Source organism: Schistocerca americana, chromosome 11 (assembly GCF_021461395.2).
Source record: "Schistocerca americana isolate TAMUIC-IGC-003095 chromosome 11, iqSchAmer2.1, whole genome shotgun sequence".
Lineage (NCBI taxonomy): Eukaryota > Metazoa > Arthropoda > Insecta > Orthoptera > Acrididae > Schistocerca > Schistocerca americana.
Genome location: NC_060129.1, coordinates 164,371,985 through 164,399,635, shown reverse-complemented (window position 1 = coordinate 164,399,635; position 27,651 = coordinate 164,371,985). Strand labels below are relative to the sequence as shown.

The 27,651-nt window shown below is 44.8% G+C and overlaps 1 protein-coding gene across 1 annotated transcript in view; it reads right to left on the bottom strand.

The window, feature by feature from the left end:
• The window catches only part of LOC124553913 (actin-binding Rho-activating protein-like), a 216,670-nt gene that overhangs the window by 122,262 nt on the left and 66,757 nt on the right, over positions 1–27,651 (bottom strand). The window contains exon 2 of the mRNA XM_047127935.1: positions 12,657–12,832. Within this exon, the coding sequence (XP_046983891.1) occupies positions 12,657–12,832 (176 nt within the window). The remainder of the gene's footprint in view (positions 1–12,656; positions 12,833–27,651) is intronic.

Here is a 27,651-nt window from a genome sequence, read left to right as displayed (position 1 = left end):
CAGCAGTGGGGTTCGCAAGACGCTTCCGGAACTGGAAACGCGATGGGGGCAGTGTATCAATTTTGGAGGAGAGTTCTTCGAAGGAGACCAAGCACAATACGTAAAAGGTAAGCATAGAAAAATTTTGCGGCCAAAGTTGCGGAATTTTTTGAAGACACCTCTTAAGCGAAGCGTGCGGAAGGGCCTGAGGAAACTAAATGGGACCTTGACAAGTTGAGAGAGTACGTGGTGTTGCTGTAGAGATTACAAAATGGATTCAAATTTAGAAGGGTTGGAACTTAAATAGTGGCAACTATTTACTCACAACCGATACAAAACAGTTACATGTTTGCACCTGTTACTGTCATTCAAAATAGTCACCAGCGTTGTGTAGATACCGTTGCCAGGGATGTGGAAGGCGTAGTATACCGCCAGCAGAGCCTCTTCTATTGATGGTGCGAATAGAGCGGTGTGCTGCCTGTTGAATATCTGGAACAGTTCTGAAGCGAATGCCACGAAGTGCCTACGGTCGCAGGTTCGAATCCAGCCTCGGGCATAGATGTGTGTAGTGTCCTTAGGTTAGTTAGGTTTAGGTAGTTCTAAGTACTAGGGGAATGACCTCCCATAGTGCTCAGAGCCATTTGAACCATTTTTGAGCCACGAAGTGGTTCCTTCATCTTCGGAATCAAATCAAAGTTACAAGGACTTAATTCGTATTCCTGTTTGTTTTTGCAGCATCACTTGCGACCAACTTTGTGAAAGAGGCGGCGACACCTTCTGCACAGCCCCCCCCCCCCCCCCCCCATCATTTTGCACGACAATGCGCGGACGCATAGAGCGAAAGCTGTAGCTGCTCTGTTCGGTCATTGGGACTGAGTTGCACTGTGCTATCCAGCACACTCCGCGAATTTAAGTCCTTATGACTTTGATTTGATTACAATGAAGGAACCGCTTTGTGGCATTCGCTTCAGAACTGTTCCAGAGATTCGACAGGCAGTAGACCGCTCCATTCGCACCATCAACAGAACAGGCTCTGCTAACAGCATACTACGCTTTCCACATCGCTGGCAACGGGTTCTACACAACGCTGGTCACTACTCTGAAGGACAGTAATAGGGGCAAACATGTGACTCTTTTGTATCGGTTGTGAATAAGTAGTTGCCACTATTTCTACATATACGACTACGTCATTACTCTGCTATTCACAATGAAGTGCCTGGCAGAGGGTTCAATGAGCCACCTTCAAGCTGTCTCTCTACTGTTCCACTCTCGAACGGCACACGAGAAAAATGAACACTTAAATTTTTCTGTGCGAGCCCTTATTTCTCTTATTTATCGTGATGATCATTTCTCCCTATGTAGGTGGGTGGCAACAGAATGTATTCGCAATCGGAGGAGAAAACTGGTGATTGAAATTTCATGAGAAGATCCCGTCGCAACCAAAAACGCCTTTGTTTTAATGATTGCCACTCCAATTCACGTATCATGTCTGTGACACTATCTCCCCAATTTCGCGATAATACAAAACAAGCTGCCCTTCTTTGTATTTTTTCGACGTCATCCGTCAGTCTCGCCTGATGCGGATCCCACACTGCACAGCAGTACTCCAGAATAGGGCGGACAAGCATGGTGTAAGCAGTCTCTTTAGTAGACCTATTGCACCATCCAAGTGTTCTGACAATGAATCGCAGTCTTTGGTTTGCCCTACCCACAATATTATCTATGTGATCGTTCCAATTTAGGTTAATTGTAATTGTAATCCCTAAGTATTTAGTTGAATTTACAGACTTCAGATTTGTGTAACTTACTGCGTAATCTAAATTTAGCTGATTTCTTTTAGTACTCATGTGAATAACTTCAAACTTTTCCTTATTCAGGGTCAATTGCCACTTTTCACACCATACAGATATCTTATCTAAATCATTTTGCAAGTCGTTTTGATCATCTGATGACTTTACAAGACGGTAAATGACAGCATCATCTGCAAACAATCTAATAGGGCTACTCACATTGTCTCCTATGTCGTTAATATAGATCAGGAACAATAGAGGGCCTATAACACTTCGTTGGGAAACTCCGGATATTACTTCTGTTTTACTCGATGACTTTCCGTCTATTACTACTAACTGTGACCTTTCTGACAGGAAATCAGGAATCCAGTCGCACAACTGAGGCGATACTCCGTAGGCACGCAGTTTGATTAGAAGACGCTTGTGAGGAACGGTGTCGAAAGCCTTCTGGAAATCTAAAAATATGGAATCAGTGTGACATCCCCTGTCGATAGCACTTATTACTTCATGAGTGTAAAGAGCTAGTTGTGTTTCACAAGAACGATGTTTTCTGAAACCGTGTTGATTATGTGTCAATAAATCTTTTTCTTCGACGTACTTCATAATGTTCCAAATCCCTACTGCAAATCTACGTTAGTGATATAGGCCTGTAATTCAGCGGATTACTCCTACTTCCCTTTTTGGTACTGATGTGACTTGAGCAGTTTTCCAGTCTTTAGGTACGGATCTTTCTGTGAGCGAGTGGTTGTATATAACTGCTACATATGGAGCTACTTTATCAGCATACTCTGAAAGGAACCTGACTGGTATACAAACTGGACCGGAGGTCTTGCCTTTATTAAGTGATTTAAGCTGATTCGTTACACCGAGAATATCTACTTCTATGTTTCTTCTCATGGCAGTTGTTCTTGAATGCAATTCAGGAATATTTACTTCGTCTTCTTTGGTGAAAGAGTTTCGGAAAACCGTGTTTAATAACTCTGCTTCAGTGGCACTGTCATCAGTGACTTCACCGTTGTTATCGCGCAGTGAAGGTATTGATTGCGTCTTGCCACTGGTGTGATTTATGTATGACCAGAATTTCTTCGGGTTTACTGCCGGATTTCGAGAGAGAATTTCGTTGTGGAAATTATTAAAAGCATCTCGCATTGAAGTTCGCGCCATATTTCGAACTTCTGTAAAACTTTGCCAATCTTGGGGATTTTGCGTTCTTTTAAATTTGGCATGCTGTTTTCGTTGCTTCTGCAACAAGGATCTGACCCGTTTTGTGTACCGTGGGGGATCAGTACCATCACTTATTAATTTATGTGGTATATATCTCTGAATTGCTGTCGATACTATATCTTTGAAAACATTCCACAACTTTTCTACACTAACATGATCAGATCGGAAGGAGTGAAAACTGTCTCTCAAAAAGGCGTTAAGAGCATTTCTATCACCGAGCGGGGTGGCGCAGTGGTTAGACACTGGACTCGCATTCGGGAGGACGACGGTTCAATCCCGCGTCCAGCCATCCTGATTTAGGTTTTCCGTGATTTCCCTAAATCACTCCAGGCAAATGCCAGGATGGTTCCTCTGAAAGGGCACGGCCGACTTCCTTCCCAATCCTTCCCTAATCTGACGAGACCGATGACCACGCTGTCTGGTCTCCTTCCCCAAACCAACCAAGCAACCAGCCAACCAGCCATTTTTATCAGCTTTTTTAAACAGATCGTGTTTCTTTTTGATGGTTGTAGGTGTTAGGGTATTCAGCCTAGTAGCAACTGCCTTGTGCTCGCTAATCCCTGTATTCGTCGCAATACTGACTATTTGTCCAGGATTATTTGTTGCTGAAAGGTGAAGCATGCCTTCCCAACCATTTACGCTTCGAGTGGGCTCATGAACTAATTGTTCAAAATAATTTTCTGAGAAAGCATTCAGTACAATTTCGGGTAACGTTTTATGCCTGCCGCCGGCTTTAAGCGTATAATTTTCCCAGCATATCGAGGGTAGATTAAAGTCACTACCGACTATAATTGTATGAGCCGGGTCTTATTTGAAATGAGACTTAAGTTTTCTTTGAACTGTTCAGCAACTATATCTTCTGACCAGGAAAGTACTTGGGCCCGAACAAACAGATCTGTATGAACGTTTGGATACAACACCATTATGTACCTCTGAATGCGCTGCTGGGTGTCGTTTTTCTGCAAAACTCTGCAGTCATGCTCTAGATATCACTGTAGATGTAATTGTAGACGCCATACGCAATGCAGCAATCTTAACTATAAATGTAAATGCGGAATGTCAATAAAATGCCCCGAGCAATACGAATGACTGCAAAACGCACAGTGAAGAAATGCAAGTCGGTCGCATGGCGTATTTGCACATTCTATAATATCAGTGTTGAACGCCACGTCAATGACACTTTTGAAGTTGTTCACTGGTTCACCAATATCGTAGCCAGCGTTCTGCCACGGGTAACGAAGCATTGATCTGTATACTCCCGCAGATAACTGTAAATGACAGAATGCATATTCGTGATAAAGAATCTGTCGTGCAATTTCGGCTGCATATTACTGGAACGTAGTTTAATGAAGTCTGTTATTCTCTTGGCATATACTTTATATTGCCTGAAGAAATACACGTCCAGAGGTTGTGCATATTCTGCAGTTTTAGGCGGATTGGTTCCTAAATCGACATGTTTTCTGCCAGATGATTCCAGTAGTACTCGTTCATCCTTATGTCCCGACCAGGAGTCACAAAGTACTAATGACTTTCTCGACAAATGTGGATTCAAAACTGACAGAAAAAACGTCTTCAGATGTTGTTGCGTCATCTTCCCACTCACACTTGGATCGACGACGACATTTGGAGGGCACCGCCTTTCTATTGCCCTTGACACGCGGGGTCCAAACTTTCCACTGGATTCTTGGAAGCAAATGTAGAGTTTGTCTGCCAATCGGCCGTCCATTGATAAAGCAACATCGATCGTGTAACTGTGTGTTGCACAGTTAACTGACTGCAACATCGCGACAGTGTTTCCATCCCCTTTCATGGATAGTGTTCTGTCACAAGAAAGTTCACAGTTGAACTGACTCTGATCACAGTTCCATACAGAACTAATATCGATGTTTTCTCTCGTGATATGCTCATTGACGTCAGCAACAAACGTTTGAGTTCTTTCAATAAGCTCTTCTTCGTCATCCTTATCTTTTCGTGCTTGGATCATAGTGATACGGCGTGATGTTATCCTAAACTCCTTTTCCAAATTAGTAATAAATGCTAGTGAAGCTGTAAAGTTTGTACACCCGAGATATCTGGCTACGTCCAATGCCCAATGTTGTAAATGCCAATAATGAACGGCGGAACCGCATTCTCGCGCTTCATCGAATTTCGCCATTACACGTTCCTTGATGGTCTTGAACAGCAGTGTACGATTTCCTTTGAAAATTGTATTTCCTTCTCTTTTCTTTGCCACTTAATCCAGTATGTTTTCAATATTGCTTTTAGACTTCAGTTTAGGGTATCTTTTCATAAGCTTGCCGTATGTGTCGAAACCTCTTACGTAATAATCATCGTACATGTTCTCCAGTGTGTTGCCATCAAACGCCGTGATGATACTTGCAACTTTAACCTCCTTCTTGAGAGACGGTTGGTATTCACTGTCACTGCTTCCATCGCCTCTTCCCGCACTTTCCGTAGCACTACCGTTTGCAGTGAGTTGTTCGTCATTATCATCCCTATCATCATCATTATGTGTTAGTGTTACGACAGTATCTGTTTCTAACTTATGCTCATATTTCTGCACTATAATAGATACCAGAAAACATGCGAATCATTCGTCTTCTACACCAGTACCATCTTCACGAAGAAGGGCTCTTCGTAACTTCATCTCAACCAATCGCAATACATTAGGAGGACTGATTACCAATCGCCGAGCCATCTGACGCTTCAGTACACAAATAATGTCACAAAACGCAACTTCAGAGGCACACTGCACCGTCCCTACTGGTCCCGACTGGCGTACCGGCAGCTCAGTGTGCAATGCGGCACGGCATACACAGAGGCCTGTAACGGACGACTGCAGAGTTTTGCAGATGTGGGATATCACTAGTGCAATAAGAGACCTTTAGATTATTTCTCACACGATTTTGGTGTATTTGTGTTTGTTCGAGCCCAAGTACTTTCCTGCTGAGTCGGGAGTCGGTAAAACGATCCAGTTAATAGTTTAGTCCAAATGTCAGGTATAACCTCTACCCATACTATTTTACACGAACTATCTACTTCAATTTCGCTACAAGGCAAACTACCTCTGACAGCAATAAATATTCGACTACCAACTGTATTTAATCTGTCCTTTCTGAACACTACTAGAGCCGGCCAATGTGGCCGTGCGGTAAAAGGCGCTTCAGTCTGGAACCGCGTGACCGCTACGGTCGCAGGTTCGAATCCTGCCTCGGGCATGGATGTGTGTGATGTCCTTAGGTTTAATTAGTTCTAAGTTCTAGGCGACTGATGACCTCAGAAGTTAAGTCGCATAGTGCTCAGAGCCATTTGAACCATTTTGAACACTACTAGATCGTTTGAAAAAATTTCGGCTGAACTTATTTCCGGCTTTAGCCATTTCTCTGTACTTACAACTATTTGAGCTTCGCTGCTTTCTATTAGGGCCTGGAGCTCTGGTTCTTTCCCAACACAGCTACGACAATTTACAACTACAATACCAATGGTTCCTACAACTACCTTACTGTGTTTTACCCGCCCACTTTTAGACGGACGTCCCTTCTGTGTTTCCCCGAGACCCTCTAACCCAAAAAACCGCCCACTCCCTTCCACACAGCCCCCGCTACCCGTGTGGCCGCCTCCTGTGTGTAGTTCGTGTGTGTAGTTCCAACCCTCGTATAAAGAACTTGGCCTGGATTCATGCCCTGACTCAGAAGAAAAGGGTGTCACAAAGCCATTCTGTCATCCTCTGAGGTGAGGTGGCCCACAACGTTTGTGAGTGGTTCTCGATATTGGGGATACTGGTACTAGGACAGAGCTGCTGTCTGCACTAGTCCCACACATATTATGTCAGGGCGGATAGGGGGCTTGTAACGCCGGAAATGCATATCCTCCTGTTTCCATCTCTTGTACTATAAATTTTTCTCCTTATTTTGTTACCTGAAGATATGACATTTCTGCGTCTTTATATATTGTAATTGTTTTACTATATATATATATATATATATATATATATATATATATATATATATATATATATACATTTTTGTCGATGTATAACTGGTTTGTTTTGTAAATATTATTTGTATTTTTACGCTGTGTCTGGCCTAGGGAAAACTATGCTATCGAACGATTACATCGATAGGTTGTGTGGAGAACCAAAGCGTTGAGGATCTTGGGTAGTGTTAACTCTGCCGCATGGAGCGCGGGCAGAGCAGTATCTGGCTGGAGTAGGGCGGTGGAGCAGGTGTGTTGTGTGACGCTCCCGCGAGTTGCCGCGCTTTCAGGGTTTGGCAACATGTAACTGCGCTCGACTTGCTATGATAGTTTCTGACACGGTGTCGCGGACGGGGAGCATTAGCTGGCGCACATCAAGAGCCCGTTTCGCCTGGTGACCGTGTCGAGAAGAAGGCGCGCCAACATCCAGCTTCTGCAACAGCGACGGCCGGCAATGAGTGACTGTCGCCACCTCCCCGATCGACGACTGCAAACCTTCAATCAACCAACAAGGAATACTAAAAGCACGTAAAGTTTTAGAACTGTATGGCAGACCCCAGCTTTTCAAACTGTTAAATTTTTTTCATTAAACTACAGCAACGTAGCATGAACTTTTGTTGCTCATTGTCCCGATTGCATTACCAAGCAGCGTCGCTTCCTTTTCCGGAATGAACTCGAGTGTTGTTGAAATTCAAACACCAGCATTAAAGTAATATCATCCCATTTCACTGCTTTAATCTCAAAGTTCAGTTAAAGTATTCATAGCTGGCTGCAATATTTAGATTACTCAAGCACAAATTAGGAGTGCGAGTTTTGTTACCGTATTTTAGCTTACCTGTGACTGCAGCTCAGCTTGATACGTACTAAATTTTACTATTGTTAATTGTTCAGAATCATTTAATTCAAGTTTAAAGTTAAATCTCTCATTTCTAAAATGCGTAGATTCAAGTAGCTTTTGAAATGATTGTTGAGGTAGCCCAAGGCTAACCTTATTTTATTGAATTTCGAAGTGCTTCAGAAACAAAGTTTCACTATTAATTTCAGTCAATAAATTAACTTTCAGTTTCCCAGTTCCATTTATTCTTTTGCTAAATTAAGTCTGAGTGTAGCGAAATTTATTACTTCTGGCAAACATTCAGTTTTCGCACAACACGTGTCAACCTTCAGTTGCCACACTTTTAGTGCTAATTATATGTGCATTAATCTTTAATTTTCAGTTATTATAGTAGTTGTCCATAGGACTGGCGACCGTAATTTTCCACAAATCTCAAATATCTAATTAAAGCCAGTTAATTGTTAACATAACGACTGCACATTTACTTTCTTTATTAACTTTACCCTTTTCAAAATTAATTTCCACCAGTTTCATTTGCATTTTTTCTTTCATTTAGATGCAACCCTTTCCTCCCTCTTTACCGACAGATTAACTTCGGTGACGACTGCTTTTCCGAAATTTTCATTAGGTGCACGCGGTTTAATTTTTCACTGTCATTAAGGTCGATAAGTGAGGGGAGGTTACAGGCTGTTGCTAGTCACTAGAGTATCTTCAAAATCACGCCGACAGTTCATAGCGACACAAATCGTGTGTGTGCGAGTATTGTCCTGTTGAAAAATGATACCACAATTCTATCGCGTGAGAGGTGACACGTGTGGAATGTCCGTTATGTACCTACCACCGTGCTGTCAGAATTCCGTCAATAACAGCCATCTCTGACCTGAAGTCATACCCCATGTTCCCCACGCCGTGACAGCAGAAGTAATAAATACCGTTGTGTCTCAGCAAAAGATTCGAGGAATGGGACCTCTGCCTAGGTTGCTGCCACAGTGGTCGATGATGGGGTAGAGCAGAACCCGATTCGTCGCCGAACACAGTGCGATGCTACTCATCAGCAATATTACGAATAACTTAAGTAAAGGCTCTCAGCACTATGGGACTTAACATCGGAGGTCATCAGTCCCCTAGAACTTAGAACTACTTAAACCTAACTAACTTAAGGACATCACACACATCCATGCCCGAGGCAGGATTCGAACCTGCGACCGTAGTAGTCGCGCGGTTCCGGACTGAGCGCCTGAACCGCTAGACCACCGCGGCCGGCATAACAAGTTGGAACATTCACATAGATAATATTGCCAGAACACTGAGAAAATGCAGCAGGTCTACTAAAGAGACAGCCTATACTATGCTTGTACGTCCTCTTCTGGGGTACTGCTGTGCAGTGTGGGATCTGCATCGTATAGGATCGATGGATAACTTCAAAAAAATTCAAAGAAGGGCAGCTCGTTTTGTACTATCCCGAAACAGGGGAGAGAGCGCCACGGATGTGATATGTAAACTGGGGTGGCAACCATAAGGGTTTCTTCGTTGCGGGAGGGTATTCTCATAAAATTTCAGTCACCTGCTCTCTTCTCAGAGTGTGAAAATATTGTGTCGGCGCCCAACTACATAGGGAGGAATGATCGTCGCAATAAAATAAAGAAAAATCATACCTTGAACGGAAACTGCTAAGTGTTCTTTTTCTCCACACGCTATTCGAGAGTGGAGCTGCAGAGAAATAGTCAAGTGGGTTCGACGAACCCCGTGCCAAGCACTTAATTGTGAACTGTAGACTAACGATGTAGATATAGACGTGGAATATATGCTTCCTGGTGATGGCGTCACCGCAAACGCCTCTGTTTGTCTTGTGGTGTCAACGGCAGTGTGCACATGCGACAGTAATTCCCCAGTTTAGCTGCTGCCAGTCTTCGTCCAATGCTGTTGAATGGCACAGTATGTCGCATTGAGTCCATTACTTGTTCTCAGAGTACAGGCGCATACGTGAAGGGGTTACCATGTGCTTGGTGCGCAATACAGCCATCATCCCTTCTCGTGGTCAGGCGTGATCTGATCGAGAAGAACACTGACGACGTGAAGTCACCCTCACATCCCCACGCTTCCAAATTCAGGCAACTGTCACTTTTGGACAATCCATAAATACAGGTACCGTACGATGCGACTGATCAGCCACCTAGAGACCCACAATGACGCCCTTTTCAGATTGTGTCAGATGTGGATACCGCTGCCTCACCATTTCACATTGACTGAGGTGGGACAGTGGATAGCACACTGCGCTCATATTTGCGAGAACAACTCTTCAAATCCGAGACCATCAATCCTGATTTAGATTCTCTGTGATTCCCCTAAGTTTCTCACTCAAATGCCAGGGAGATTGCTTTGAAAGGGTACAGTCGATTGTCTTCCCCATCCCTTGAATCATTCTGTTGGTTGTGCGCCACCTCTAATCACCCTGACGTCGATGGAACCTTAAATCATAACCTTCCTTCTCCTCTTCCTTCAACATCTGACCCTGTCCACTTTCTTATACGCCGGCCGGAGTGGCCGAGCGCATCTAGGCGCTACAGTCTGGAACCGCGCGACTGCTACGGTCGCAGGTTCGAATCCTGCCTCCGGCATGGATGTGTGTTGTCCTTAGGTTAGTTAGGTTTAAGTAATTCTAAGTTCTAGGGGACTGATGACCTCAGAAGTTAAGTCTCATAGTGCTCAGAGGCATTTGAACCATTCCGAACTTTCTTATATACCCTACCAACTCTGGTTCCAGCAATGAACATGAACAACCTTAGTACCATCTGGGACTACTCTGTCACAGAACACTGCCACTACAATCATTTACATACCCACCAATGGTCTGTACATATACATAGTTACATTGACATCTGACCGTGTCTTGTGCGAGCTTCACTTCCTTTATCAGGCAGTGTATTTACACTACTGGCCATTAAAATTGCTACACCACGAAGATGACGTGCTACAAACGCGAAATTTAACCGACAGGAAGAAGATGCTGTGATATGCAAATGATTAGCTTTTCAGAGCATTCACACAAGGTTGGCGCCGGTGGCGACACCTACAACGTGTTGACATGAGGAAAGTTTCCAACCGATTTCTCATACACAAACAGCAGCTGACAGGCGTTGCCTGGTGAAACGTTGTGTTTCCTCGTGTAAGGAGGAGAATTCCGTACCATCATGTTTCCGACTTTGATAAAGGTCGGATTGTAGCCTATCGCGAATGCGGTTTATCGTATCGCGACATTGCTGCTCGCGTTGATCGAGGTCCAATGACTGTTAGCAGAATATGGAATCGGTGGGTTCAGGAGGGTAATACGGAAGGCCGTGCTGTATCTCAATGGCCTCGTATCACTAGCAGTCGAGATGACAGGCATCTTATCCGCATGGCTGTAACGGATCGTGCAGTAACGTCTCGATCCCTGAGTCAACAGATGGGGAGGTTTGCAAGGCAACAACCATCTGCACGAACAGTTCAACGACGTTTGCAGCAGCATGGACTATCAGCTCGGAGACCATGGCTTCGGTTATCCTTGACGCTGCATCACAGACAGGAGCGCTTGCAATGGCGTACTCGACAACGAATCTGGGTGCACGAATCGCAAAACGTCCTTTTCTTCGGATGAATCCAGGTTCTGTTTACAGCATCACGATGGTCGCATCCTTGTTGAGCGACATCGTGGTGAACGCAAATTGGGAGCATGGATTCGTCATCACCATACTGACGCATCACCCGGCGTGATGGTATGGGGTGCCATTGGTTACACGTCTCGGTCACCTCTTGTTCGCATTGACGGCACTTTGAACAGTGGACGTTACGTTTCAGATGTGTTACGACCCGTGGCTCTACCCTTCATTCGATCCCTGTGAAACCCTACATTTCAACAGGATAATGCACGACCACATGTTGCAGGTCCTGTACGGGCCGTTCTGGATACAGAAAATGTTCGACTGCTGCCCTGGCCAGCACATTCTCCAGATCTCTCACCGATTGAAAACGTCTGGTCAATGGTGGCCGAGCAACTGGCTCATCACAATACCCCAGTCACTACCCTTGATGAGCTGTGGTATCGTGTTCAAGCTGCATGGGCAGTTGTACCTGTACACGCCACCCGAGCTCTGTTTGGCTGAATGCCCAGGCGTATCAAGACCGTTATTACGGCCAGAGGTGGTTGTTCTGAGTACTGATTTCTCAGGATCTATGCACCAAAATTGCGAGAAAATGTAATCACATGTCAGTTCTAGTATAATATATTTGTCCAATGAATACCTGTGTATGATCTACATTTCTTCTTGGTGTAGCAATTTTAATGGCCAGTAGTGTATATTATGAATTAACTTTTTGGAGAAATTTGATGAAGTACCCTTTTTTTGAAATGGTGTTGGCTCGTTCATACACATGATGAGTAGTTCATACAGGCAGCTTATTAAAATCGTATACCTTCTACAGTTTATTTTTGGAGCTTCTTTGCTACCCTTGTACTCCAGTTCATTGTGAGAATAACTGCACATCTTCCAAATGCTGGTGTTTGTATTGTTCACAATGTAGCAGAATTTGCGGCCTCATAGCACGCTACATCAGTGGATCTTGTTGCCATAGAAGAGTCTGGGGGTTTTTGAATCAGTAACATTTGGTACCTCTACAGTGTCTGATCATCCATGAGTACCTCCAGCTGTGTACCAGTAGAAATTGGATCTGTATCAGTGCGCATTGTGTTAGCCATTTAGTAATGTAGATATCGCATGTATTTTTATACGTGACAGCTTCAAATTTGAAAAAAGTATACATTAAGAGGAGGTTAACGCTATAGTTTGGCCAGACTGCTGCCGCACAGTACTCACTTGCCATAGTCGGGGTCGTCGGGCCGAGGCGAGACGCGGCCCTGGAAGTGGTCGGAGAAGGGGTTCGTGGCCTGCGACTCGGCATGCTCCTGTGCCACGCGGTCGAACAGCTGCACGCGGTCCAGCAGGCGCGGGCTGCTGCTGCGCCGCCGGTGTGGCTCCTCGCCCGGCACACCCTGAGGAAGGACGCCTTTTGTCGCAAAGAAAGCTCGGCACTATAAAATGTGCAGACAGACTCTGAGAGCGCGACCCTGACCCACTGTGTTTCCCCGGCTACAGCACATACAGTGCGTCCAAGGTAAAAGTGGGCCTGTGACAGTAATACACAAAGCCGGTCAGGCAAAAACCATCACTTCATTTAAAACTGTAATATACGAGGGCAGTTCAATAAGTAATGCAACACATTTTTTTTCTCGGCCAATTTTGGTTGAAAAAACCGGAAATTTCTTGTGGAATATTTTCAAACATTCCCACTTCGTCTCGTATAGTTTCATTGACTTCTGACAGGTGGCAGCGCTGTACGGAGCTGTTAAAATGGCGTTTGTAACGGATGTGCATTGCAAACAACGGGCAGTGATCGAGTTTCTTTTGGCGGAAAACCAGGGCATCTCAGATATTCATAGGCGCTTGCAGAATGTCTATGGTGATCTGGCAGTGGACAAAAGCACGGTGAGTCATTGGGCAAAGCGTGTGTCATCATCGCCGCAAGGTCAAGCAAGTCTGTCTGATCTCCCGCGTGTGGGCCGGCCGTGCACAGCTGTGACTCCTGCAATGGCGGAGCGTGCGAACACACTCATTTGAGATGATCGACGGATCACCATGAAACAACTCAGTGCTCAACTTGACATCTCTGTTGGTAGTGCTGTCACAATTGTTCACCAGTTGGGATATTCAAAGGTTTGTTCCCGCTGGGTCCCTCGTTGTCTAACCGAACACCATAAAGAGCAAAGGAGAACCATCTGTGCGGAATTGCTTGCTCGTCATGTGGCTGAGGGTGACAATTTCTTGTCAAAGATTGTTACAGGCGATGAAACATGGGTTCATCACTTCGAACCTGAAACAAAACGGCAATCAATGGAGTGGCGCCACACCCACTCCCCTACCAAGAAAAAGTTTAAAGCCATACCCTCAGCCGGTAAAGTCATGGTTACAGTCTTCTGGGACGCTGAAGGGGTTATTCTGTTCGATGTCCTTCCCCATGGTCAAACGATCAACTCTGAAGTGTATTAAGCTACTCTTCAGAAATTGAAGAAACGACTTCAGCGTGTCCGTAGGCACAAAAACCTGAACGAACTTCTCCTTTTTCACGACAATGCAAGACCTCACACAAGTCTTCGCACCCGAGAGGAGCTCACAAAACTTCAGTGGACTGTTCTTCCTCATGCACCCTACAGCCTCGATCTCGCACCGTCGGATTTCCATATGTTTGGCCCAATGAAGGACGCAATCCGTGGGAGGCACTACGCGGATGATGAAGAAGTTATTGATGCAGTACGACGTGGGCTCCGACTTCGACCAGTGGAATGGTACCGTGCAGGCATACAGGCCCTCATTTCAAGGTGGCGTAAGGCCGTAGCATTGAATGGAGATTACGTTGAAAAATAGTGTTGTGTAGCTAAAAGATTGGGGAATAACCTGGTGTATTTCAATGCTGAATAAAACAACCCCTGTTTCAGAAAAAAATGTGTTGCATTACTTATTGAACTGCCCTCGTACTTTTGTTGGTTACAATTAGAAATTTTTGACAAAATTGGACAAACTTGTCACAGGGATGCAAATCGCTATTGCTACTTGTAGAACATGCACACTTCCTGTTTTTATCAAACTGGCCTGTTTCACATAGTGTAGCCCTTCTTTGTATCTGTTAAAATACATAAAAATAAATGACAATCGGTTTACAATCTTGTGTTTACGATATTTGGGTAGTTTGATAAGTCTGGTAAACGTACATGAAAAAATTGAACCATGGTTGGTAAGCTTGATTATTCCAAGGTTTGTATAAAGAATTTCAACAATGTGAAGCACACAGTTCATTATTGACAGATTTCTGAATTGTTCCGTGAGTCGATTGCAACTGGAAATGAAAAAAAGAAAACAAGTTTCATGCCATTACTAAACATTTTCATTTGAACTTAGGCTGCCACACAAATCAAAACAGAAGTGGATGAAGTTCATGTGGTCTCTGCAACACCTTTGAAGACTACTTAATTTTAGATTAATGAATTTAAATGTGGTCGACCAAGAAGCGAAGACAAAGAATGCTGTGGCCGTCCAGTTGATGTTACCACAAAGGAAACCAGTGACAAAATCCACAATATGGAAATGCAAGACTGCTGGATACAAATTCGTGAGATTTCTGAAACTGTGAGCGTCTCAACTGAGGGAGAACTAACTACAGAAAAGCTGTGTGTGCTCTGTGCGAAGTGGGTGCCACAATGGCTCACAACCAACCAAAAGCATACCTGGCACCGTGTTTCAGCACGATTTGCGACTGTTGATGAAACCTGGCTCCATCATTACACACTTGAGTCAAAACCACATTCAAAACGATGGACAAATGCTGATGAAAGTGCATTGAAGAAAGCAGAGATTATTTTGTCAGCTGGTACTGTGATGACAACTGTATTTTGGGATTCCCAAGGAATAATCCTCATAGGTAACTGTTATGCTTCATTGTTGGATCTTTGGAAACTTTCATCAGCTGAAAAACGACTAAGGCTGGCATGCAAAAAAGTTCTCTTTCACCAGGATAGCGCAGTATCCCACACATTAGTCATAAAAATGGCGAAGGTGCATTAAATGGCTTCTTATCCACCCTGTTCACCAGACTTAGCTCCAAGTTACTTCTGCCCGCTCCCTAACGTGAAACTCTGGTTTGCTGGGAAGAAATTTTCAGTAAATGGGGAAGTGATACTTGCAATCAACGAGTATTTTTCAGAACTTAACAGGACCTATTTTTCTGATGAGATGAAAAAACTGAAGGAGCACTGGACCAAGCGTATATTCCTCAGAGGGGACTATATTGAGAAGTAAGGTGAGTGACTTGCGACACAGACATTTTTTTCTTTTTTTTTATTGCCAGACTTATCAAACCACTCTCGAATTAGAGAGCCAAAATATATTCTATCTAATTTGTTGTAGTAACCAGTCTTAGTGGAACACCATCAGTGTCACTGCCATATGGCAGAGCACTGTCGCTTTACATTAAAATTGGAAAAAAATAGTGTAATGGGCGTGTTGTGTTTTTTGGTGCCTTTTACACATACCATCGTATTTAAACATACAGTTTTGAAATAATTTGTACATAAAACACACCAGAGGAGTACACAAAAAACATGACTGAGGAGTTCCTACATTGACACAGATACGTTCCTTTGGAGAGAAACAGTAAGAAAACTTTTAAGATGTGTCGTCTCCTTTTGTGCGAACCCATTGTAAAGGAAGCTGCGTAAATGCTAGGTTATAGTATTATAAACACCGGATGGGAACCCACTATCACGAAACCAGTCAGTTTGAAATAATACAAACAGCAATCGAGAGAGGAACAATAATGATAGCCTTGCAGACAAACAAAAATTAGACGAAGCGAAATGCAGTACGAGGGGGCATATGCGAGAGGCGTTCAGTGAATTCCAAAGTAAAGTTTTATGTACTGACTTGGCAGAAAATCGTAAGAAATTTTGGTCTTATGTCAAAGCGATAGGTGGATCAAAACAAAATGTCCAGGCACTCTGTGACCAAAATGGTTCTGAAACAGAGGATGACAGACTAAAGGCCGAAATACTAAATGTCTTTTTCCAAAGCTGTTTCGCAGAGGAAGACGGCACTGTAGTTCCTTCTCTAGATTCTCGCACAGACGACTACATGGTAGATATCGAAGTAGACGACAGAGAGATAGAGAAACAATTAAAATCGCTCAAAAGAGGAAAGGCCGCTGGACCTGATGGGATACCAGTTCGATTTTACACAGAGTACGCGAAGGAACTTGCCCCCCTTCTTGCAGCGGTGTACCGTAGGTCTCTAGAAGAGCGTAGCGTTCCCAAAAGATTGGAAAAGGGTACAGGTCACCCTGTTTTCAAGAAGAGACGTCGAACAGATGTGCAGAACTATAGACCTATATTTCTAACGTCGATCAGTTGTAGAATTTTGGAACACGTATTATGTTCGAATATAATGACTTTTCTGGAGACTAGAAATCTACTCTGTAGGAATCAACAAGAGTTTCGAAAAAGACGGTCGTGTGAAACCCAGCTCGCGCTATTCGTCCACGAGACTCAAGAGGGCCACAGACACGGGTTCACAGGTAGATGCCGTGTTTCTTGACTTCCGCAAGGCGTTCAATACAGTTCCCCACAGTCGTTTAATGAACAAAGAAAGAGCATATGGACGATCAGACCAATTGTGTGATTGGATTGAAGAGTTCCTAGATAACAGAACGCAGCATGTCATTCTCAATGGAGAGAAGTCTTGTAAGTAGGCTGTTTAGGTTTTTATGTTGGTCTAAGTAGGCTGTTTAGGTTTTTATGTTGGTAACGTCACGTAGCGCTCTGTATGAAAATCACTGGCTGTGTTGTGTGCAGTCTGTGGCTGGTTGGCATTGTTGCAATATTCGCTATTGTAGTGTTGGACAGTTCGATGTGAACAGAGCGTAGCGTTGCGCAGTTGGAGGTGAGCCGCCAGCAGTGGTGGATGTGGGGAGAGAGATGGCAGAATTTTGAGAGCGGACGATCAGAAAAAGGAAATATGTAACACTGGGTGTCATGAACTGATATATATATATATATATATATATATATATATATATATATATATATATACAGGGCGTTTCAAAAAGAAAGAGCAGATTTCAAACATTTATTTCTCAAAAACTACAAATGATAGAAACACAATTCCAACGGTCCTTCACTCAATATGAGTACCAAATGTTACACAACAAATATCAAAACTGTACCTCAATATGAGCACCATTTGTTACACGACAAATATCAAACCGGTATCTCATTTCTTGCCACACACGACGCAACTGGTCTTTAGTTACCGAATTCACGGCCGCAACAATTCGATGTCGTACCTCTTGAAGAGTAGCGGGCATAGGTGGGACATAAACACAGTCCTTTATGTACCCCCACAAATAAAAATCGCAGGGAGTAAGGTCTGGTGACCTGGGAGGCCACAGACGATGACATTGATCTTGTGCTCCTGCTCTTCCAATCCACCGTCCTGGAATGGTGTTATTTAGGTACCGTCGTACAGGTTCAGAGAAGTGTGGTGGGGCGCCATCTTGCATGAAGATGAAGTGATTTGAATCTTCCTGAAGTTGAGGAAATAGCCAGTTTTCTAACATGTCCAGGTAAATGGTTCCTGTGATAGTTTTCTCCATGAAAAAGAAAGGTCCATAAACTTTGTTTACCGAAATTGCACAAAAGACGTTAACCTTTGGTGAGTCTCTTTCATGTTGAATAACGTCCCTCGGAGTTTCACTCGCCCAAATTCGTACGTTATGCCGATTAACTTTACCAGAAATGTGAAACGTTGATTCATCTGAAAAAATTAATCGTTCGGCAAAATTGTCCTCTTCCATGTCCTGTAGAATTGCAGTTGAAAATTCGAACCTTTTGTTGTGGTCGTCAGGACGCAATGCTTGCAATAACTGCAGTTTGTACGGCTTCATGTGCAGACGCTTACTCAGAACGCGCCATACCGTTGTTTTAGACATGTTTAGTTCGTGACTTGCCCGTGTCGTGGATTTTCTAGGGCTCCTTTCGTAAGCTGCACGGACACGCTCGACATTTTCATCCGATGTGCGTGGACGACCCGTGCTTTTTCGCTTGCAGATGCAACCATCTTCTACGAATCTGTGATGCCACTCATAAATTTGCTTATGACGAGGCGGCTGTTTGTTGAATTGACGGCGGAATGCACGTTGCACACCAACAATGGACTCTAACTTTGCAAATTGCAGCACACAAAATGATCGTTCCTGTGGTGTCGTCGCCATTTTCCTACAAACAAACGCCAGCGCCACTGCGGATTTGCATGGAACTTCTGCGCGGACCATTGAAAAACTTTGAACCTTTCTCTGACAAGAAACGTTTGAATTGTGTTTCTATCATTTGTAGTTTTTGAGAAATAAATGTTTGAAATCTGCTCTTTCTTTTTGAAACGCCCTGTATATATATATATATATGTATGTATATATATAATCTTTCATTTGCTAACTATGCCTATCAGTAGTTAGTGCCTTCAGTACTTAGAATCCCTTATTTAGCTGGTAGTATTGGCGCTCGCTGTAGTGCAGTAGTTCGAGTAACGAATATTTTTGTGAGGTAAGTGATTCATGAAAGGTATAGGTTATCGTTAGTGACGGCCAGTTTTTTGTAGGGACTATTGCAAGTCAGATTGCGTTGCGCTAAAAATATTGTGTGTCAGTTTAGTGTTGATCAGAATAAGTAAAGAGAGAAATGTCTGAGTACGTTCAGTTCTGCTCAGCTGTTTGAGAATCAGATACCATAAGAGGTTTATCAGCACAGCAACAGATAAATTTTCTAAGGGGATGTTTCAGTCTTCCGAAATAAGAGTGATTTCTGGTGTGCCGCAGGGGAGTGTCGTAGGACCGTTGCTATTCACAATATACACTCCTGGAAATGGAAAAAAGAACACATTGACACCGGTGTGTCAGACCCACCATACTTGCTCCGGACACTGCGAGAGGGCTGTACAAGCAATGATCACACGCACGGCACAGCGGACACACCAGGGACCGCGGTGTTGGCCATCGAATGGCGCTAGCTGCGCAGCATTTGTGCACCGCCGCCGTCAGTGTCAGCCAGTTTGCCGTGGCATACGGAGCTCCATCGCAGTCTTTAACACTGGTAGCATGCCGCGACAGCGTGGACGTGAACCGTATGTGCAGTTGACGGACTTTGAGCGAGGGCGTATAGTGGGCATGCGGGAGGCCGGGTGGACGTACCGTCGAATTGCTCAACACGTGGGGCGTGAGGTCTCCACTGTACATCGATGTTGTCGCCAGTGGTCGGCGGAAGGTGCACGTGCCCGTCGACCTGGGACCGGACCGCAGCGACGCACGGATGCGCGCCAAGACCGTAGGATCTTACGCAGTGCCGTAGGGGACCGCACCGCCACTTCCCAGCAAATTGGGGACACTCTTGCTCCTGGGGTATCGGCGAGGACCATTCGCAACCGTCTCCATGAAGCTGGGCTACGGTCCCGCACACCGTTAGGCCGTCTTCCGCTCACGCCCCAACATCGTGCAGCCCGCCTCCAGTGGTGTCGCGACAGGCGTGAATGGAGGGACGAATGGAGACGTGTCGTCTTCAGCGATGAGAGTCGCTTCTGCCTTGGTGCCAATGATGGTCGTATGCGTGTTTGGCGCCGTGCAGGTGAGCGCCACAATCAGGACTGCATACGACCGAGGCACACAAGGCCAACACCCGGCATCATGGTGTGGGGAGCGATCTCCTACACTGGCCGTACACCACTGGTGATCGTCGAGGGGACACTGAATAGTGCACGGTACATCCAAACCGTCATCGAACCCATCGTTCTACCATTCCTAGACCGGCAAGGGAACTTGCTGTTCCAACAGGACAATGCACGTCCGTATGTATCCCGTGCCACCCAACGTGCTCTAGAAGGTGTAAGTCAACTACCCTGGCCAGCAAGATCTCCGGATCTGTCCCCCATTGAGCATGTTTGCGACTGGATGAAGCGTCGTCTCACGCGGTCTGCACGTCCAGCACGAACGCTGGTCCAACTGAGGCGCCAGGTGGAAATGGCATGGCAAGCCGTTCCACAGGACTACATCCAGCATCTCTACGATCGTCTCCATGGGAGAATAGCAGCCTGCATTGCTGCGAAAGGTGGATATACACTGTACTAGTGCCGACATTGTGCATGCTCTGTTGCCTGTGTCTATGTGCCTGTGGTTCTGTCAGTGTAATCATGTGATGTATCTGACCCCAGGAATGTGTCAATAAAGTTTCCCCTTCCTGGGACAATGAATTCACGGTGTTCTTATTTCAATTTCCAGAAGTGTATATATATATATATATATATATATATATATATATATATATATATATATATGACCTTGTGGATAGCATCGGAAGCTCACTGAGGCTTTTTGTGGACGATGCTGTAGTATATCGAGAGGTTGTAACAATGGAACTTTGTACTGAAATGCAGGAGGATCTGCAGCGAATTGACGCGTGGTGCAGGGAATGGCAATTGTATCTCAATGTAGACAAGTGTAATTTGCTGCGAATACATACAAAGAAACATCCTTTATCATTTATCTACCATATAGCAGGTCAGCAACTAGAAGCAGTTAATTCCACAAATTATTTGGGAGTAGGCATTAGGAGTGATTTAAAATGGAATGACCGTATAAAATTAATCGTTAATAAAGCAGATGCCAGACTGAGATTCATTAGAAGAATCACAAGGAAATGCAGTCCGAAAACAAAAGAAGTAGGTTACAGTACGCTTGTTCGCCCACTGCTCGAATACTGCTCACCGGTGTGGGATCCGTACCAGATAGGTTTGATAGAAGAGAGAAAGAAGATCCAACGGAGAGCAGCGCGCTTCGTTACAGGATCATTTAGTAATCGCGAAAGCGTTACGGAGATGATAGATAAACTCCAGTGGAAGACTGCGCAAGAGTGACGCTCAGTAGCTCGGTACGGGCTTTTGTTGAAGTTTCGAGAACATACCTTCACCGAGGAGTCAAGCAGTATATTGCTCCCTCCTACGTACATCTCGCGAAGAGACCGTGAGGATAAAATCAGAGAGATTAGAGCCCACACAGAGGTACACCGACAATCTTTCCTTTCACGAAGAATAAGAGACTGGAATAGAAGGGAGAACCGATAGAGGTACTCAAGGTACCCTCCGCCACACACCGACAGGTGGCTTGTGGAGTATAGATGTAGATGTAGTTCCACAAAACTTCATAGTAGCTGTAGATACTTTCCACAAAACTTCATAGTCTACATGGTGACCATAAAGGCTCTTCATGTTTCCCTAGAAGCGGAAATTTATTAAACATCATCGCAACAAGAACACAAATCTGTACATCTCGATGCAATTGGCCTCCAAGAAGAGTTGTAGTCACTGGCAGTCTTCCACACATCGGGACACTCTGATGTAGCTGGAGACGTGTGGTCAGCTGTGTCCCTAATTTGTCATTTCTGTGCAGTGCAGTACAGTTAATCTTCAAGTCGCATCGCCGCTGTGGCCTGCAGATGAGAGTTGCACCACGAAACATGCTGCTTCATTAAATAATTTAAGCAAGACAAGAAAAAATTGTGACTGGTAGTTTTGATGAAGTAGATGGATTCGATATAATTTGGCGCGATGTCCCCTAGGAGGACATCCAAAAACTCGTGCTTGCTTGCTAAATTTTTCGAGCTCTTTCTCTTGAACAAATCATCCAATTTTTCTGAAATTGCAATCATATTTTTGTCTTTACATGTACATCAGATGTACCGATTTTTTGGCCTTTTTTTTTCTTTTACAGAGCTTAATAACACGGAACGAAACGAGGATATTGCAATGCCTGTATTATTCTGAATTAGTATGCGGCGACTACAGCCGTTATCAAATACATACACCGTGTTCGCAGTGGGGATATGGGTAACAAGTCAGCTGTAGAATGGAATGACGGCAATGAAAATTTGTGCCGGACCAGGCACAGGACTTCCCGCTTACTATTTGGGCATCCGAGTACGACCCACGGTCAGAGTCAAACGTCCATATCTCGGCAACCATGTATCTACAAACTGTACTAGTGCATTCATTATGTACAGGGTGGTCCATTCATCCTGACCGGGACAAATATCTCACGAAATAAGCGTGAAACGAAAAAACTACAAAGAACGAAACTAGTCTGGCTTGAAGGGGGAAACCAGATGGCGCCATGGTTGGCCCGCTAGATGGCGCTGCCATAGGTCAAACGGATATCAACTGCGTTTTTTTAAAATAGGAACCCCCATTTTTATTACATATTCGTGTAGTACGTAAGGAAATATGAATGATTTAGTTGGGCCACTTTTTTCGCTTCGTGATAGATGGCGCTGCAATAGTCATAAACAAATGCCTTAGAATTTTAGACGAACAGTTGGTAACAGGTAGGTTTTTTAAATTAAAATACGGAACGTAGGTACGTTTGAAGATTTTATTTCGGTTGATCCAATGTGATACATGTACCTTTGTGAACTTATCATTTCTGAGCTCGCATGCTGTTACATCGTGATTACCTGTAAATACCACATTAATGCATTAAATACTCAAAATTATGTCCGTCAACCTCAATGCATTTGGCAATACGTGTAACGACATTCCTCTCAACAGCGAGTAGTTCGCCTTCCGTAATGTTCGCACATGCATTGACAATGTGCTGACGCATGTTGTCAGGCGTTGTCGGTGGATCACGATAGCAAACATCCTTCAGCATTCCCCACAGAAAGAAATCCTAGGACGTCAGATCCGGTGAACGTGCGGGCCACGGTATGGTGCTTCGACGACCAATCCACCTGTCATTAAATATGCTGTTCAATACCGCTTCAACCGTACGCGAGCTATGTGCCGGACATCAATCATGTTGGAAGTACATCGCCATTCTGTCATGCAGTGAAACATCTTGTAGTGACATCGGTACAACATTACGTAGGAAATCGGCATATATTGCATCATTTAGATTGCCATCGATAAGATGGGGGCCAATTATCCTTCCTCCCATAATGCCGCACCATACATTAACCCGCCAAGGTCTCTGTTGTTCCACTTGTCGCAGCCATCGTGGATATTGCGTTGCCCAATAGTGTATATTATGCCAGTTTACGTTACCGCTGTTGGTGAATGACGCTCCCTCCATAAGTAGAACGCGTGAAAAAAGTCTGTCATTGTCCCGTAATTTCTCTTGTGCCCAGTGGCAGAACTGTACACGACGTTCAAAGTCGTCGCCATGCAATTCCTGGTGCACAGAAATATGGTACGGGTGCAATCAATGTTGATGTAGCATTCTCAACACCGAAGATTTTGAGATTCCCGATTCTCGCGCAATTTGTCTGCTAGTGATGTGCGGATTAGCCGCGACAGCAGCTAATACACCTACTTGGGCATCATTTGTTGCAGGTCGTGGTTGACGTTTCACATGTGGCTGAACACTTCCTGCTTCCTTAAATAACGTAACTATCCGGCGAACGGTCCGGACACTTGAATGATGTCGTCCAGGATACCGAGCAGCATACATAGCACACGCCCGTTGGGCATTTTGATCACATTAGCTATACATCAACACGATGTCGACCATTTCCGTAATTGGTTAAGGTCCATTTTAACACGGGTAATGTATCACGAAGCAAACACGGTCCGCACTGGCGCAATGTTACGTGATACGACGTACTTACACGTTTGTGACTATTACAGCTCCATCTGTCACAAAGCGAAAAAAGTGGTCCAACTAAAACATTCATATTTCTTTACGTACTACACGAATACGTAGTAAAAAATGGGGGTTCCTATTTCAAAAAACGCAGTTGACATCCGTTTGACCTATGGCAGCGCCATCTAGCGAGCCAGCCGTAGCGCCCTTCAAGCTAGACGAGTTTCGTTCTTTGCAGTTTTTTCGTTTGACGCTTATTTCGTGAGATACTTGGCTCTGTCACGATCAATGGACCACCCTGTATAGCTGATGGTTTAATGTATAGTTAATGAGATTGACTTTATTGGGTATTTTTTTGTTCCTTCTGCTCTGTTGCATATTATTATGTAAAGGATAATAGTCGTGTACTTTATCATTTTGTAACTCCTGTACTACGCATGTCACTACACACGGTGATTTTGCTAAATGTGGGTGAATTGTAGGAACCGATTGGTGGCAGGATAAGGAGCAAGAAAGGTTCGTATGGACATTTTTTCCGTGGACAGTACACCCATCTGATGATGGACGTACAAGAACTTTGACAGTGTTGCTTGCCTTCAGTAACTGGAAACACACATGATGACTTACCAGGTATGTGCGAATACTCTTGCTGTACTAGTGTTTAAGCTCCACACTAAAGATTTCAGTGATGTTGTCCATGACGGACGTGCGCTCATACGTTTCGGCACTAGGGGGCATCTGCTTCACTACTACTGCAAACTGACTCCGGTGCAGACACGTATCGTTTAGTGCAGTGCACAGAGTGGATGGCCAGGAACACGTCAACGTGGTCTTTACACACAGACAGACAAATGGCAATGAGTACAGGTCTGCCCATCACCGATCCCTTGTATAGTTTAGAACCCTACAGTCAAGGAAGTTGCTTACCACCACTAGTACATGTCTCCCAGCAGGGTAAAGGAGGCCATCTGGTAGCCGTACGACCATTGCTTACCCAGGTGAGGTTTAGCAGATGCCATGTGACCTCTTCATCCATATGAGGCTGCGGGAACGCGTTTCATCCGGCCCACTGAAATGTGTCTCCAAGTATTAGTGGATTTCGTGACTGTGTGTTTTCGCGCAGTAGCGCTGAGCCGATTTTATCGCTGACAATAGACACTGCGATTAGAATGAAATTAGTTTTCCCGTACGACCATTTCACAAGTGTACCGTGAATATCAGGAATCCGGCAAAACGTCGAATCTCCGACATCGCCTCGGCCGGGAAAAGATCCTGCAAGAACTGGACCAAACGACGATTAAAGAGAATCGTTCAACGTGACAGAACTGCAGCCCTTCAGAAAATTGCTGCAGATTTCGATGCTGGGCCTTCGAGAAGTGTCAGCGTGCGCACCATTCAACGAAACGTCATCGATATGGGCATCTGGTGTCGAAGGCGCACTCGTGTACCATTGATGACTGCAGGACACAAAGCTTTACACCTCACCTGGGCCCGTCATCACGGGCATTGGACTGTTGATGACTGGAAACGCATTGCCTGGTCGGACAAGTCTCGTTTCAAATTGCGTTGAGCGGATGGACTTATACGGCTATGGAGACAACCTCATGAATCCATGGACCTGCGTCTCAGCAGGGGACTGTTAAAGCTCGTGGAGGCTCTGTAACGTTGTGGAGCGTGTGCAGTTGGAGTGATATGCGACTGATGCGTCTAGATACGACTCTGACAGGTGACACGTACGTAATCATCCTGTCTGATCACCTGCATCCATTCATGTCCGCTGCGTAATCGGAGGAATGGTGCAATTTCAGCAGGACAATGCAACACCTCACACGCTAACAAAGTGGCTCCAGGAACCTTTTGTGAGCTTAATAACTTCCTCTGGCTACCAAACTCTGAGACCGAGCGAGGTGGCGCAGTGGTTAGGCACTGGACTCGCATTCGGGAGGACGACGGTTCAAGCCCGCGACCGGCCATCCTGATTTAGGTTTTCCGTGATTTCCCTAAATCGCTCCAGGGAAATGCCGGGATGGTTCCTTTGAAAGGGCACGGCCGACTTCCTTGCCCGTCCTTCCGTAATCCGATGAGACCGATGACCTCGCTGTCTGGTCTCCTTACCTTAAGCAACAACAACAACAAAACTCTCCAGACGTGAACATTATTGAGCATATCTGGGATGCCTTGCAACGTGCTCCTCAGAAGAGATCTCCGCCCCCTCTCCCCTCGTACCCTTACGGATTTGTAGACAGCCCTGCAGAATTCATTCTCAGCAGTTCTTGATTTTTCACTCTAGCCATCTAGAAAGGCGTGGCCACGACTTTGGGATCACAGATTTACTTCAAACTCTGTACAGCTCTAGTAGGCTCAACTAATTCCGAGAACATCGCAAGAGAAGTTTCACCCACATATTATGTGGCTTATGTGCCTATGAGCAGGTGCCGGACATTGGAGTTCGTGGTTGTCAGGTGGTGCCCGCACGGTACGTCACGTAATTATTTGGTCAGAGGGTTAGCTGTCCTCTGAAAAAAAAAAAAAAAAAAAAACCTGAATGAATCAATCAGCGACGAACTTGAATGGTTGAATAGGTGCCATCGTACGTCCGCCCCAACGAACAGTCAATAACAAACAAAATAGTGTTTAGCGTTGGAGCATTCTAAGACGAGCCCGCTGTATGAGGCGACAGATCGGCTCCCGATCAAACTTAATTTTTTACGTGTACTACTGGAAGAAAGAGAATTGTTTTAAAATTGTCAACGACGTGTGCTTCGTGTTTCCCCTTAGAAACTCTGGACATTCCCCGTAAATGCGGGAAACCTGCATTCATTCGAAGTAGTGGATGCCGTTTCAATTTATGTTTTCCGTGTGTGTATGACAAACAGCATCCTGCGACGTGTGGTGTCGCGAGAATATCTGACGAGTAATTGTACATTATTCTTGTGGTCCGGCACACTGTGACTTCCTGTTGTACTGAATAACGTCAGTCGCATCACTGTTTATCGATGTTTTACCTGGGCTTCCCAAACCTGTCTCCCGTGCTTGAGCATTTAATTAAAAATAGTAAATGTACACTACTGGCCATTAAAATTGCTACACCACGAAGATGTGCTACAGACGCGAAATTTAGCCGATGGGAAGAAGATGCTGTGATATGCAAATGATTAACTTTTCAGAGCACCTACAACGTGCTGTCATGAGGAAAGTTTCCAGCCGATTTCTCATACACAAACTGCAGTTGACCGGCGTTGCCTGGTGAAACGTTGTTGTGATGCCTCGTGTAAGGAGGAGAAATGCGTACCATCACGGTTCCGACTTTAATAAAGGTCGGATTGTAGGCTATCGTGATTGCGGTTTATCGTATCGCGACATTGCTGCTCGCGTTGGTCGAGATCCAATGACTGTTAGCAGAATATGGAATCGGTGGGTTCAGGGGGGTAATACGGAACGCCGTGCTGGATCCCAACGGCCTCATATCATTAGCAATCGAGATGAAAGGCATCTTATCCGCACGGCTGAAACGGATCGTGCAGCCACGTCTCGATCTCTGAGTCAACAGATGGGGACGTTTGCAAGACAACAACCATCTGCACGAACAGT